Genomic DNA, 15,668 nt, shown 5'->3' on the forward strand with positions numbered 1-15,668 from the left:
TCCCTTGGGACAGTCGGTTGCAACTTCATCCAAATGAAAATAAATTCTCGAGGCGATGGCGTGACACCCGAATGTAACTCCAATTAGATTAAATTAAATTTAATGTTCTTTCTCATTATTAGCAACACCTTTCAAGTTGATTTTTCTCACTCGCTGTTCTGCTCTCAAAATAAAAATTTTATTTCTAGGCGCTTTTCATTCTCAGCATTTCTGTTCTCATTCCTCAATTTCATCGTCCTTTGAAACATTTCCGCCTGTAGCCATTTGAGCGCTAATTAATATTCCGATACAATCCCATATGCTAACAAGTGTCCATCGTCCTTGCCCGGGCACTTAACATTAATAACTTGTCAAACATAAATAAATTTAGAAGTGACCTGATGTTCAGCAGCGACAATGTATAGCGACCGAAAAGCAAATTTCATGCACCCTTTCAGGCGAGGCGTTATTTCCTGAAAAATAGACCTTCGTGTGACCGAGCCCTTTTCACAGATTGGCTGTGAGTGACATCAGTCGGCCTGATTACAAAAGGGCATTTCGATAAACTGTTTCCTTTAGGATTGGCTGCTCAATTAACTGGGAATAGATTTTATTTTCCAATCTATACCTTGCGCAAATTCTATCTATAGACTACCAATTCTTGAAACTTCAGTTTTAATTACAATAAACCGAACTCTTTTTTCTATGAGTTTGGAAGCTGAATAATTATTCAAATTATTTTATTGACAATCGATTCAAGAACATTTTAGTTGTAAGGAAACGAATCGGTCGAAGATTCAATATTAGAAACCCACGCCTGTTGGGAAAATCATTTTCCTCCTTACCATTTTTCGAGTTAACATCGATAAATTTTTTGTAATTTGCTGTTCATATTGATTCTTTCAATTGTATGTAATAATGTAATAAATGAGGTATTGTAAAATATAATAAACATAATAATAAAGGTTTAACATAACAAAGATAATAAACAAGTAGGTTACAGTTTTGTTTTTCTGTACAAAGTATGTTTAAAAATATGCGCAAAGCAACACTAAGAATAAATAGGCCCAAAAAAAATTGTGTTTTATTTTTTGCCACTATCTATTGAGCGATACACCCAAGAACCTAAATAGGCATCTTTTACCAATTACCATCACGGTCATTCATACACAACAACTAAGAATAAATTCAAAGAAGAAAGATAAGGCAGACAACTTTAGCGCAAGACAAACTTAAAAACGAGCAATAAAAGGCTTACCTCCAACTATGCAGTTGAAATCCATTCACGCAATCACTGCATTCCGTGCAAGGTTGGCCCACATCCGATTCTTTTATTTGAGCACCCTGTAAATAAATAAAAGAATTATAACATTATAAAATTCATTCAGACTGTATGACTGTGACTGTGAACGAGAAAAATAGACGTTTATACAACACAAAAAAGTTGGCAAAAAATTGGGTTCAAGAGCATTTTTCGAATTAGACAATATGAAATAGCCGGTAAATGAAAACAGAAATTCAATCAAAATTTCTCCGAACAATGAATTCGAACTTGAACATTCGTATTTTCAATAGGGATGTGCTGAACTGTTAAGTAGTTTATCTAATTTCTGTTTTTGTTGTTAGCTTGTCCTATTTCTCGTTGTAAAACTTACGACAGTTGGTTGTTTAGACTTCGGCCTAATTTGGTTAACTTCCGAAAACGAACCGGCATTAACGGAATCGGTCGATCAGAAGCATCAGAAGAATCAGCTTGCCATGTGGTTGGGACAAGGTTGAGATCAGATTCTCAGATCATATTTTCAGATTGTCTGTTAGTATTTTTGAAATGCACCTATAAGTTTATAGTTGGATGTTTTCGTTCAAGGTACTTTTTTAATTTAAATAATATTAAAATGCAAGCGAATATTATACCCTTAAAACATAATATTCATTTAGCGCCAGAGCTGTCAAGATGCTGAATGAAATTTATTTAAAGATCCTCCTTCAATTTGTTTAACAAACATATTTAACAGCTGCAAACAAACTTAAAACTTACGACACTTGGTTGTTTAGACTTCGGCTCAATTTGGTTGACTTCCTCAAAACGAACAGGCATTACCGGAGGCAGTAGATCAGAATCATCAGAAGGATCACCTTGTGATGTGGTTGAGGCAAGGTTGAAATCAGATTGTTTATTAATATTTTCAAAATGCGCTTTTAAGTTTATAGTTGGATGTTGTCGGTCAATGTGCTTTTTTAAATTAGATATTGTGCCCCTAAAGCATAATATTTTCTTGCAAAGATCGCACTGGCTAATTTTATGATTCGTGTCTTTCACCGTGAAACAACTCCATAAGTAACTCGTCTTTCGTAGCTTACTTTTAACCGCAGATTCACTTTCAGGTTGTGTTTTAATATTTTTCAAATGTGCCCTTACGTTTATAGTTATAGTTGGATGTTGTTTTTAATGTGCTTTGCTAAATTAGATAATGTGCCCTTATAGATTCGTTTGCAAAGATCGCACTGGCTAATTTTTTGGTTCGTGTCTTTTACCGTGAAATAATTCCATAAATCACTTGACTTTCGTAGCTTATATTTCTCCATAATAAAGCAATTTTACCTACTTTACGTTATAACTAATCTCACACTATCACTTCACATAACATTAAATAATTAAACATTAACTAATTCACAATGACAGAAACACTCCCAAACAAAAATGCGTGTTTGGCGATCCTGGACGAAGCTATACCCGATTTCTTCTTCAGAGAAATACCTTTAGCACAAAAGGCCAGAGAACAGTGAAGGCCAATACTTTTCCAAACAATTTGTGCAACACATGTTGTTTAGTGTTTATTATCCAACTTGGACCAGCATAAAAACTAAATCTGGGAAGTCGGCGTTTTCTTTGTGAAACCAGAGACTAGACTACTAATCTCTAGTGAAACGGGGGGGTGCGAAACATATTTTTAAAAACAGGGTTCACGCGGATCCACAAAAAAAAATTCAAATTCGAAATTACCTACTCATCACAATCAGTCTTCAAAATTTGATACGGAATTAACATTAATGCAGGAAACACGAAAAAAATAAGGAACACTTTATGCAATAAGCTGATCATACCCCAATTTTTACGTTTGGTGGTTTGGTAGTAAGTAAGGACTATACATTAATTTTCGCGTGTGAAGTGTTTTGTGCTGTTTGATACTTTACCGTTTAGTTTGTTGCTTCCTTGCGGACGATTTACAAGTATTTATGACCACGTCCACAACATAAATAATTATGTACCGAACTCATTTCCATATAGAGAAAATTGCGTGAAATATGGAAAATTAAGAGCGATGGGTACAAAAACAGAAACATGAAAGTTTAAAGGAAATTGAACCGAAGCTAACGGCCACAGACGAAAATTAAAGATAACGGATAGGTGTCTTGCTCATATACAGGGTGTCCAAGATAACGATGTGTTGCATGAGGATCTCCGAAATGAGAATCTCCGAAACCGCAAGAAATACCTACGAAGTCGGTTAAATTAGAAAAAAGTTGTTAATTAAAAAACTAAAATAAAAAAAATTAAAAAAACATAAAATACGTTCGCATAGCATTTTTTTCGAGCTCTGGAAGATGGTGCCTATGAAACTTTATTCCATCGTTTAGTTTCTTATAAACCATCATCAACTTTTATTTTTCATATGGTCCGAAAAAAAGCACATAACGTACCTATTAAATAACTCTTTTAATAGCGAATTCAACGATGTACAAATATACAAAAAACAGCGGCAAAAAACATATTTTCCTAATATTCAATAACAAATCTTGACCACTTACTCGAGAACCGACATGCTCCCACCTTCTTGGTGTAAAATCATCAGCACATCTGTTAGAACCATTTATGGTGCTCTTTACCGGTTCCTCGACAACGTCATAAAGTCTATATGACGTGGATGATGTTTTCGGTCCTTCACTGTACACACTACTATAACCCGACGATCTCGACATTGTACCACTGGATTTGTTTAAAAAAAACTGATCTCACCAATTTACTGATGAAAACCTTCAATCAAAAATATTGATTTATCATGAGAATCATCCTGATTTCGGATTATTATTTAATTTATTTTAAAGGAGATATTTTGGAAAGGAACGTTCGGGACCAAATTCTAATTCGAGATTCGAATCAAAATCAATTTTTTTCGAACTTCTGCATCATAAATCAATATGCACAAATTCGCACAAGAAAACAATGCAATTGCACTCCTTGTTTCAAAATATACTCTTGGACTTATTAGAATTCGATTAATAAGTAGATAAGAATTTTTTGAGAAACTACATGAGCTCGGCCTATTTAAGTCCGGGCTTTTTTTGCTTAACTGTAACCACAACGGTTCCAAGTCTATTTCCAACGATACAGATATGGGGAATTGCTTGATGGTTTTATTGGCATAATGCAACGCAAGAGAAAGTATAGAATAATCAAATTGATCATTAGTCATGGGCTGGCAACAGTTCATTCATAGCTTCTTTTGCAATTACATTTCATTTTAATGCTTTCTGCCTCTCTAAATGTCTTTAGTTAAACCAAAACCTAATTAATAAACAAAATGAATAAACATGGATGCACCAAAGCATGTAAATTATATAAATCTGATTTTAGATGACCGGGTGAATCGATGATAATGATAGTATCAATAATAATTGGGCAAATATGGCGAATTCAAACAAGCTAAGGAGTGGCTAATTTAACAATGGAGCTTTTCAGTCATGTCTTAGTTTGCTTTTGATTAACAGAGTAATTGTCGATTCTATTCTATAGCTGTTAGGCTTTTATTAAGTACTGAAAACATGTTTTATTCGTACTGGCTCGAAATCGTCAAACTATTTAGTTTAGATAAAAACATTTATAGTTTTAATTAAAAAAAGAAAGGGAATAACTTGAAATTTAAATGGTTAACGCATGGTGTCGATTACCTAACTTTTATAACACCGGTTGAAAAAAATTCTAAATTTCCTCATTCCAATTGAAAACCGTGCAGTTGCAGGTATTTATGATACCTGACAATGCCAATAACGTATTAACTTGCAAAGAGGTATCAGGTTCAATTTGAGTATACAGCGATTCGATATGAAAACTAAATCCTAGGAATGCTGATGATTTGCAAATCCTGCTAGTGTTTGCCACAAAAGTCTACATTGTGTTAGAATTTTAGCAATCGCATTCAATATTTTATTCAAATGCATGTAACTTTTGAAAAACCTTCGAATATTCCAATTCATTAAACTTTTAAAATCAATTGCATAGTTTCTTGACCGAACTTCACACAAACTTTGCACTGTTGATGGGCACTCAGCTGGTCAGTCCAGCTCCAACTTACACTTAACCAACCATGTCAAAACGTTACACCAAACTGTTCTTTATTAATAAATACACGTCACTTCAAAAAAAGACCAAGTGCCGCGTTAATAGGACTGGCTGTAAATATAATAATTATTTATTGTTAGCCTCTAACTAGTTCCGCGCCTACGTGGGACACGGTTTAAAAAGGAGACACACACACACAGATATTCGAATTTTCGGCGAAGAACGATCTGCAACAGATGGAGCTTGAATTGAAGAGAAATCGGATGATAGTCGATAGTGGGCAACAACACGTAATCGCAATTGAACAGTAGGATGGAATAGGTTCAATTTGTGCAACTATTTTGCATAATAAAAGCAAAAAACTTTAGAAGAATAATTGTGGGAAACCAATTTAGTAATTTATGCAAACATTTCAGTTGTAGGTATATTGATTGTCAGATTTGATCAATTTTGAGGTTCAGCCGAATATGTAACGCAACAGATAAAAATAATCAGCTAATTGAAACAAAATGGATCATTAGGTATCTGCTCAACTAAACTTTTAAAAATGCTTTGATGTTACCGAATAAAGCATGGTGTGATTTGGACAATTTCAGGACAAAAAGATCTTAATCAACTTGACTTTAATAGACTGATTAATCAACGACCGCAAAAACAATACATTCTTCATTAGTTGAGATCACGGTTCCATATTTGTGTCTGCCTAATCCTTTGAAGATGCCAAACCGATCACTAAATGCGTCTCACGTTGAAAATTATTACCAGCGAAAAAATATCATCCGATTTACTTCTGAAATTAATCTAATTCCTTCTTCGCTTAACTGTTGATCATTTATTTTCTATGCTCTCAAGTAGAGATTTAGAGATTTTTTATTTGGCTCACTGCTTGTCCAATTCCCCAAAGCCAAACGCCAAGTATTTCGTTAATGTTGCAAATCAATTAAAACTACTTCGTTAAAAATTCATCGCGTTTCTCATGGTTGAAGTCACTATGTATGACTCATCTACACCACTTAAAACCGCCAGCAAAGCGCCTTATCATCCATTTCTTTCAATTGCCTTCTAGATTGATAACGATAAATATTCACAAGTAAACACTTATAAAATGATCTAAATATGCTCATACATAATAGCATTAAACTACATGTATTGCATCTTGTTACAAAAGAGGCCCTGTTTGAGATGGTTTGTTGATAAGAACCTACTTCTTTCAACTGCTGTATTATAATACAGCTGAATCTTTAATGCTAGTTGATACCTAAACTGACTACGCCAATGATAAAAAGTAAATTGGTCACTGACTGAGAACCCATTTTTCCTTGGCCATAAAATTTGCTTGAAAGTCTGTTTGCATAAATCTGCAAACTTGTTTGCTAATGTAAAACCATACACTTGTCCACCTCGTTAATTCATTTTTATGTTTTACAATGACGGTTACGGTGCTTTCTTACTTTTTGCGATATGTTTTCTACTATTATTTGCATGTTTTCACTATAATTTCAACTGCAAATATTTCATACGGGGTAGAGGTCGATTTTTTGAAAAAACATTGGGTAAAAAGACAAAAGTAAAAAAAATAACAAGTTCCACAATCCTTAAAAAATTATTTGTATAGGTAATTGAAACTTACTCCTGAGTTTTCAAGAACAATTCCAAACTTATACGAAATGGTATTAACGACCATACTGAATCACTAGCAGATTGTTTCAAACATTAAACATGACTGAATTGTTTGTTACATCAAACGTCTTATTGCATTATGTTTGAATGTTATAGATAATACAATTTTTTTAATTCCATTTAGTGATTAATGGTTCCAGTTAAATCCCCAAATGGCTTTTGATAAGAACGATTTCCTGAGAGTATTTGTAGAGTAAACGCTCAATAAATTCTGATATGAACCGAATGAGTGTCAGTGTTTACATCAATAGTTTACAAGAAATGCCTCCTGCTCAACATAGTGCTGTAATTGTTGATGGTAATTATTTTTGTACTTTACCATAATAGAAATACGAAGAGTCATCAGCATTGGAAACTGTATCGAATGTATTTCTTCGAATATTCATAATTCATTTAAATTATAGAAATAGAAGTTAAAAATCTACATATCATACATATCTACTTATTATTATACATATCTACTTATCTATATATTATTATATATATCTACTTATTATTTGCACTATTCGACACCTTAGCAAGTTCATTCGACGAGGGATAGGTATTCCAATTCAATTTTAATTTGGAGTCGAGCTCCTGCTAATTGCTAAATTAAGATTAATTATTTATGACTTAAATGATTAAATTTATCAAATAGATTTTCCAGTTTTAGAAACCAACCTAGCAAAATTGCAAAAAAGATAAGCGTGTACGTTTAAGGAAGGCTCGCTAAAATTTGATATATTCCAAAATCAAGTTTATCACGCAAATGCTCACTTCTTTTCCAGTTCTGTAGTCATTTGGATCATTTTCTAATTTCCACCCCTTTCGCGTTCAGAGTTGATAATCCTTTGACTAACGATTCTTCTAGGGGCGATTTTCTATCACTTCACTTATTAAAATTTACTACTTTCCATGAGAAAATAAAAAACACCGACGTCAGTGAGACGCAGCTCGAAAAATTACGCGCATTTGCCAAATCTGTTTTGTGTGCACGTAAATTATTGATTTTTAGTACTTAGTGCAGCATCGACATGATCAGACATCAGAGGTGTTTAAAATGTTGAGGTTGAAAAATGAGAGGTTTTTTTCAGGCTTATTTTTGACGAAAACCGAGCTCAATTGCCGATAAACTGACCGATGTCATTTGCTACATTTGTCTAATTAGTGACACTGACTAGTAAATTAAACACTAATGTCAATGTCACCATAGTAAGCAAGCGTAGACGTTTCATGTAGACAGCCGTCAATGTCTATGACATTGAATTAAATTTTAATAAAAAATTGAGCAAAAATTTGGAAAATCTGATAAAATCAACAACGGTACCATATGTTAGAACGTTGCCAAAATAGTATTAGTAAAAGTCTGAAGAAAATTCATAAAAAATAGCACTTTTTCTACCCAAAGTACCCAGTCTCGATTAGACCAACTTAAATAAAACTGTTTTCTTAGACCGGGCCACCCTGTATGACTTAACTTAAGGTAAGCCATCCGGTGTTCTGTTTCGGTATTTTTAGAGTTGATCATATGGAAGTAATTTCAATGACTTTTCACACACGCAATGGCAAATAAGCCGCAGACAAGCACGTAGCGATTGAGTGCAGTTTAAATCGATACATTCACTTGGCACTTAGTAAATTAAAAAAATAATAATAAGAGAATGAAAGTGAAAAACCAAACTACTTACAGCAATGGAAAAGCAATCTCGCAAGGTCCTGGTTACTAGCATAGTATAGAATTAAGGAACAGTCAAAGAAGCGCAGCACTTAACAAACAGCAACATAAATCAACTCAAATACACATAAACTTTTGAAAATTGTTTAAACAAAAATATTTTAGGTTAGGAATACCGAACTAAACAGAATAAGCCTACCGTCCAACCTGCATCTACTTGAACTGCTTGAAGTAATCAATATTACCTACTTCCATTTAAAGCCATGGATTTCCGTCTGACTATAGGCAACTTTAAATACAAGCGGGCGAACGTTAGCCATTAAATATGAATATTTGAAAAAACATAATTTTTCTACATAAATAAATCTATGTGTCAGCATATGGTGTTAATAACAAATTCCAAATCAAAATCAATTCCTGGGTTTCAGTCATTTATTGTCTCTATTTATCAATTAAAATACGTTTCGGTGTTTTCCACCATCATCAGTTTTTATGTGTAGCGTTGTTGCTACTTTAAGCCTTGGCATATATTTTACAAGGAATATATGCCAAGGCTTAAAGTAGCAACAACGCGACACATAAAAACTGATGATGGTGGAAAACACCGAAACGTATTTTAATTGATAAATAGAGACAATAAATGACTGATGAATGATTTGGAATTGAAACACAGTCAGGAAAGTATATACAATGGTTAATAACAAAGTTATTGAAATCAAATTAAAAACAGTTTTGGTAAAAATAGTAAATTAAATCATTAAAATTGATTTGTATCCGTGTTTAAATTTAAAATAAATACTGTTCTTTCATATATATTTTCATCAGCATCTATGTTAACCGAAAATTAGTTTTATCCGAATATAAAGGAAATAACGGGCTTAATGCGGAACTTTAGATAAAATGAAAACTATGTTTCCTATAGTAGATAGATATAAATGTTAAAATATAATTTAACCAGATGATTTAAAGAGAAGCTACAAATCTCATTAAGCCATTCATCACATTGTCCAGCGGATAATTTGAAATTGACAATTCAAACGGTTTCAATCTAAAAATTAAAAACTGTGAAATGTGCCGTTTATTTTTAATACATTTGTACTGAAAAAGATGAAATTAAATGCGAAAAAACACAAAATTAGAATTAAAAAATGGGCAGAAAAACCGATTGCCTTTTTCTGTAGGAAATAAAGATTATTTATATATATAGAATTAAACCAAGGAGTTTTGAATTTTGTGTTCGAATAAAATGGCTATGTTTAACAGTAACAATAGATGTACCTACTGCTCTTGTAAAAGATGCAAATTCTCCAGTAAGTACTTGAACGCTTCTAATAACCGAAATATTTAATTCTCAAAATATTTCAACTCAATTTTTCTCAATAAAAGCGCACGGGAAATTACGCTGTTATCCGCTCTTACTTTAGCGAAGAAGACGAGAAATTGTAAAACATTTTTCGGCCCGTTGCCAAAAGTAACTAATTATACTTTTAACTGAGCTAAATTATTGCGGCGAATGGAATTTAAACTGTTAAAAAACATGCAAATCAAATTACCGCTAATCATTACAGGAAAGAAAAAATCGCTTTATTTGAGCGCTGTTTTGTGCATTCGATAAGTTTATATGGAACTGCCAAAATAGAAAAGCAAATGCTTAAAAACGCAATCAATCAAAAAAAAAATATATATCTAGCGCCAAGTCTGCATAAGAATTAGACAGAGTTAGTCTATGTTATGTATTTATTCTGTAGCTCGATTGCAGAAAACGTTATCAAAAAAGTTTGATCCTCAAGAAATTAGTGAATTCTGAATACTGTGAATTTTAATTGAGACACCCTATATTTTATCTTATTTATTATAAGTTTCGTGAGCATTCTTCATACCTGTCTCTCACCTATTTAGAGATATGAATTATTTTGTCATAATTATAATGCTCGAAGCCGCCTAGAATTTAGCTAATGGTTACTCGAAAACTGTTATTCTTGGTGTTCATTTCTTACAATAACTTGTCGTTTAGGTGTGCATAAAATGTTATTAATTATTTATTTAAAATGCGTCCGAATTCAATCAGCATAAGTAAATCAGCTCAATGGTATTTGAGACTAAAAATTAAAAAGATATATCCGGTTAGTTTTCTATTATTATTATTTTATTTCTAATTAGAATGCCTTTATCTGCCTCAGCTTTGCTATTTTTAATACATTATCATTTATGACATTATTCCTATGAAAAAACCATATAAAATTAAGCAGAAATGATTGCAACAAATGCATCAGATAAGCCTCAATCTTCAGCCTCAAACATACCAATTTAATTGATCCAGGAGACATCATATCGAAGAAAATACTTTAACGGATTAAATTAATGTTGTTAATGGATCTTTGCCTCCGAATGAAACAACCCGGATCAAGCAAAGTTCTTTTTGATCCCACTGATCACTTTTGCCTTGGCCGTTTAAATCTTTCGGTATAAATCCTCAGAACTAGTGACCATCTTCTTCAGTTCGTTTGGTAATTGTGAGTGTCGCGTACTCGTGTAGGACCCGCCGAAAAATTGCTAATATGACACGAATGGTAAGATTGATAATTCGATAAATTTGTTCAATTATATTATTGTGTTTTGTTTGTTGATTAAGGATGAAGAGTATTTTTAATGTGAGCAAAAATTTAAAAAAATTATGTTTATATTTTTTGCAATTGTCCGCGTGAGGCCTCACGCTTGAATTCGTTTTTTATTATTTTTGGGCAGTTTTTCCAGTAATTTTTTGGAGTTTCTCAATTTTTCATTTTTATTTTTTTTGCGTACGTAGAACTGAGATTTTCTAGAAATACTTTTCTGAACCATTAAAAATCAAAACAAAAGCACCGGGAAATATTTGCTTGATATTTGAAAAACTAATATATTTTAATTGATAAATCATTATGCTCGAGATAATTTTTTATATAAAAAAGAGGACAGAAACCAAGCAAATTGCTATATTTTAAGAAGAAAGACATTGGGTGAGCTCACAAAATGTACATGGAAAATGCCCAAACCTGCAGGCAGACCAAACAGGCAATTTTTTGAACTGTTTAAAAAACCGTGAATTATATCAAATATTAAAATCTCAAAAATTGAAGCTGCTGAAAAAAATGTTGTCTGCTGGTTTTTTCTAACACATTTGCTGGCAAATTTTAGTTCTACAGTTAACAAATTGAGACACAACAAAACAAAGCATATAATTGAGTATATAGTAGATATTTTAAAAATAATTTATATAGGAATTTTGAGAATAAAAAATATCACCTGAAATACTTACAAATTGAATTGGCACCATCAGGAGTGGCAATGAATGTATATCACGTCCATCTGACGTCAATCTTACACGAAGTTATTCATTGTACCATATATTATGTACCCATTTAATTGCCCATTCTCAATGCATAAAAATGATATTCCGGCAAAACTGCAGAGGTCAGGTCAGTGTACCCAAAATGTATTCAAGATTTAGCATTAACCGAACATAAAAACAACATTAAATGAGTGTTGTTAATAAACATCATTTATTAGCTTATGAATGGGCTGGTCGCTAATTAGCCAATTTGTCTTCACTGTCCGAATTTGGTGAGTTAAACTGGACACTCTTCTTATTTACAGTATCGCCATTATGCAGACATTTATGCAAATGCTGCTAAGTAACAGTTTTGTTTTCGGATATCAGTTGGTCACTTAGCGTGCGAGACTTTTTCGGTTTATTAAACCACCATCAGGTAAAGACAGTTAAACTCGTTTCATTTATGATGTTACCGTATTATATAAAGCGCATTTTGTTTCCAATCAGCCTTCGCGCTCCGACGCTCTGAAGATGTAAGTACGTTTCTGCAAAACGTCTGGAAGAAATGGCCTTTAGATATGACAAATCCACTTACCTTCCACTTTAAGAAGAAGGTCGTAAAAATGTCGGGGTTTCCAAAGGAATGCAATGCAGTGATTATTTTTGACATGAGCCGACAGAGATCTTTCGATGCCTGATAACTGCTAAATATTAAAGAGATAATTGGAAAGGTGTTACCTTAAACGGTTTCAGTCCTTGATAAAAAACGTGGTAAAGTATATTGGCCGATAAATTTAAAAAAACCATTATGCACGTTTTATCTGTGGATTGTCGTTTAAAGCACATTATTTTCAACATTTACTAATTGCTTGATAAGTTACGAATGCAACGAAAGTAATCGTTTTATGTCTCCAGGGTGTAGCAGAGCTTAAACCGAAAAAAAATCAATATAATTTAGAATGGTTGCAAATGTTTTAAATGTGAATGAATGAAAGAATGAAATAGAAAAAAGTCATATGTGAGTTGAACAAGACAATAAAGGAAAATAAATTGGTCGCCACTTTTGGTGGCGTATCGAAAATGGACAAAAATCCTATTTGCGACAAAATGAAATTATTTGATAAATATTTGAGTGAGACTTTGTTTAAAGTTACTTACTATATAATCAAAAATCTATTATATCTAGCAATCTATAGATGCCGGTTTTTCGGCTCAGTCTGTGATATGGGACATTGTAATATGTAAATTTCTCCACACAGTTACTTTTGTAATTTATGCGACACAGATCAGGAATACAGTGCGCATAAATACATATTTTATAGTAAATATTATAATGAAGTTAAAAGCTTTTAAAACGATACAAATGCTCGCTGTAGCCGAATGTAATGACAAATGTTCATTCACGATATTTTGCTCACTTTTTATGGCTTTTACACATTAATGGTTCATAACTTTTACTGCGTTTTACTATGCTGATTCCTATTTATTCAGATCTCCCTATTAACACCATTTGCTTTTTAATTTTTTTATGTAATTTAGTATAATATATGTATTTTTATCTTCAATGTTTTTGTATAATCCATGCAAATGCTTTTTAAAAAGTAGTTAATATTCATATTAGAAAGTGAATTTGCTTCCTCGGGATTAAATAAAAGCATGAATTAAAATTACAAATCACTTTTGGAGAAAAAGGCAAAACGCCGAGACGTAAAATTGCATTTTTGTTCATTTAACACAAACATCAAATAAAAATGTAATTATAACAGGCAAATTTTATGTAAAAGTATGAAAACTGTGAAAAAATACCTTTCTTAGGTCGGATTTATAGTTTAACATAAATTTCAGCAGATATTCTAAAGCCTATTTCGAGCTAGATTTTATCAGTGCTTCAGTACAGTTCTTGAAGTTTAGAACTTAAGAATTTAGTTAAATTTCCATTATTTTTAGCGCTGGAAATGCAGTAAATATAATTTTCTGAATTTTTAATCCTGCTGGATTTATCAGGCGAATGTGTCTTTAAAACGCAGAAGTAGACTTTGGACATTTCATAAAAAAAAGTTTTTATAGCTTTATGGGTTTTTGTCTCAATTACACTAATAACTCTCTTCATTGATTAATTATTAATTAATTGCATGAAAAATGTTTTTGGGGCGATAACAATCAAATATTGTTGTAAGTTTAGGAAATTTGCAACAAAAATCGACTTTCTACCTTATACTTTAAAGCTTTAGCTCAATTCATTCCCATTCATAAATTTAAAGATATATAATTTTTTTCCAGATATGGTTCCTTATAGCGCTAGCTCCCACTTGGGGTTATCCGTTGCAGAACCCTTTTGAATATCTCTATCCCTTAGCATATCCTGCTTCAGGAGTTTATACCGAGTTGAATTATGAGCCTCGAATTCTTCCCTACAATCCCTACATGCCCGGTTACATTAACGAATACGTCCAGGATTATGGAAACAACAGAGATTCGAATATCCAGCCCAGACCCGAGCAGCCTACATTGAATATTATGGCAGAATTACCGTATTCCATATCTAAACAGTAAGTATAACAGAGGAAAAACAAATCATAACGGTTTTTTGAGAAACACAGTATTTGTATGTTTAGGTGTGATGGTTTTTACGACAGCTAAATGTGTGAAGACTATTAAGTACTTTTTTGGTCAACGTGCTAACTTGAATAAAATGTATTTAAAAATGGCCAATAAAATTCGATGAACAATAAAATATTCCACGCTGTACGAACAACTTGAAGCCAACCGATTTTCTTGCAGATTTTCGGTCGTTCCCTTATTCATCGTACCAAAAGACAACATGAACATGATATCGAATGGTCAGATCACTTCCATATCCCAAAATCAACCCTTAATGACCATCAAATTAAATGAGAACCAATCGATCCAGTGCACTCCAGCTGTAAGAATGGTTCTGGAAAAACCCATCATAGTAGGGCGAACGGAGAGTGAAGTGCTTTTCCCATCTGAAGTGCAAATTCTCCACGAGGGAGTGAGAATACCGATCAAGATTGGAGCGGTTATCGCTCCAGTTTTGCCGCAAACTGCAGTTGCGCAAAATTCTCCTATTTCAGTTCGGGTAAGAAACTACAAATTAGATTGTAGATAAGTTCTATATTGTTTTTTTTTGTCTTTAAAAAAGACGGAATTTTCTCACGTCTTCTATTACAGATTGATAAATAATTATTATTATTAAAATATTATTTTTCGATATCTAGAATCCAAATACATAAAACTTCAACACTCTGAAAACAGTTTAACATTTTTACATAAATGTAAAAACAATAACATTATTCCAAAAGGCTTACGACTTAAATCTCCAATACACGAGTAACAAAAATCTTAAACAGAGCAAGTAAAGCTTTAGTTAGAGAAAGAATTCAATATCACAGATTAAATAAAATCAAACTCAAAAACGAAATACATGACATAAAACAAGACTTACGATACAAAATCTCTTTTGACGACTTTAATCATATATGTAATACCGTTAATAAAACCTATGAAAGAAAATTTATTATTCAAAAACAAATTCATAACTATAAACTAGAAAAATTACTCAACGAAAAAATAAAAATAGACATTTTTAGTATAAAAAATAAACAATTTCTGGACAAAACAATTATAAATTTATCTAATAAATCATTAACTGAAGCCGAAAAACTCGTTCTTTCTAAAGGTTT

At 32.4% G+C, this 15,668-nt stretch overlaps 1 protein-coding gene, 1 long non-coding RNA gene and 1 pseudogene across 5 annotated transcripts in view; 2 read left to right on the top strand and 1 right to left on the bottom strand.

Moving 5' to 3' along the window:
- LOC109535721 (four and a half LIM domains protein 2) overlaps nt 1–8,874 on the bottom strand; it is a 54,238-nt gene extending 45,364 nt beyond the window's left edge. Inside the window, exons 1-2 of one of the 3 annotated variants that reach the window (XM_019901660.2) lie at nt 8,668–8,874; nt 1,238–1,323 (exon numbers count right to left, since the gene is read on the bottom strand). In XM_019901660.2, coding sequence (XP_019757219.1) covers nt 1,238–1,323; nt 8,668–8,709 — 128 coding nt within the window. In that variant the 5' untranslated portion in view covers nt 8,710–8,874. Of the gene's footprint in view, nt 1–1,237; nt 1,324–3,789; nt 4,001–6,950; nt 7,051–8,667 lie in introns of those variants that run through there. The other 2 variants (XM_019901659.2, XM_019901657.2) reach the window with 2 other exon arrangements.
- The window catches only part of LOC109535723, a 10,270-nt pseudogene continuing 1,802 nt past the window's right edge, over nt 7,201–15,668 (top strand). The window contains exons 1-3 of the transcript XR_002171752.2: nt 7,201–7,298; nt 14,245–14,513; nt 14,746–15,064. The product of XR_002171752.2 is annotated as an uncharacterized LOC109535723 (transcript). The remainder of the gene's footprint in view (nt 7,299–14,244; nt 14,514–14,745; nt 15,065–15,668) is intronic.
- Nucleotides 7,992–9,033, top strand: LOC125503766. The gene is made up of 2 exons (XR_007281052.1): nt 7,992–8,462; nt 8,820–9,033. It is a non-coding gene; the product is annotated as an uncharacterized LOC125503766 (long non-coding RNA).

The sequence above is a fragment of the Dendroctonus ponderosae genome, unplaced genomic scaffold (assembly GCF_020466585.1).
Source record: "Dendroctonus ponderosae isolate FM_Combo_2020 unplaced genomic scaffold, Dpon_F_20191213v2 Dpon_F_20191213_3, whole genome shotgun sequence".
NCBI classification, from domain to species: domain Eukaryota; kingdom Metazoa; phylum Arthropoda; class Insecta; order Coleoptera; family Curculionidae; genus Dendroctonus; species Dendroctonus ponderosae.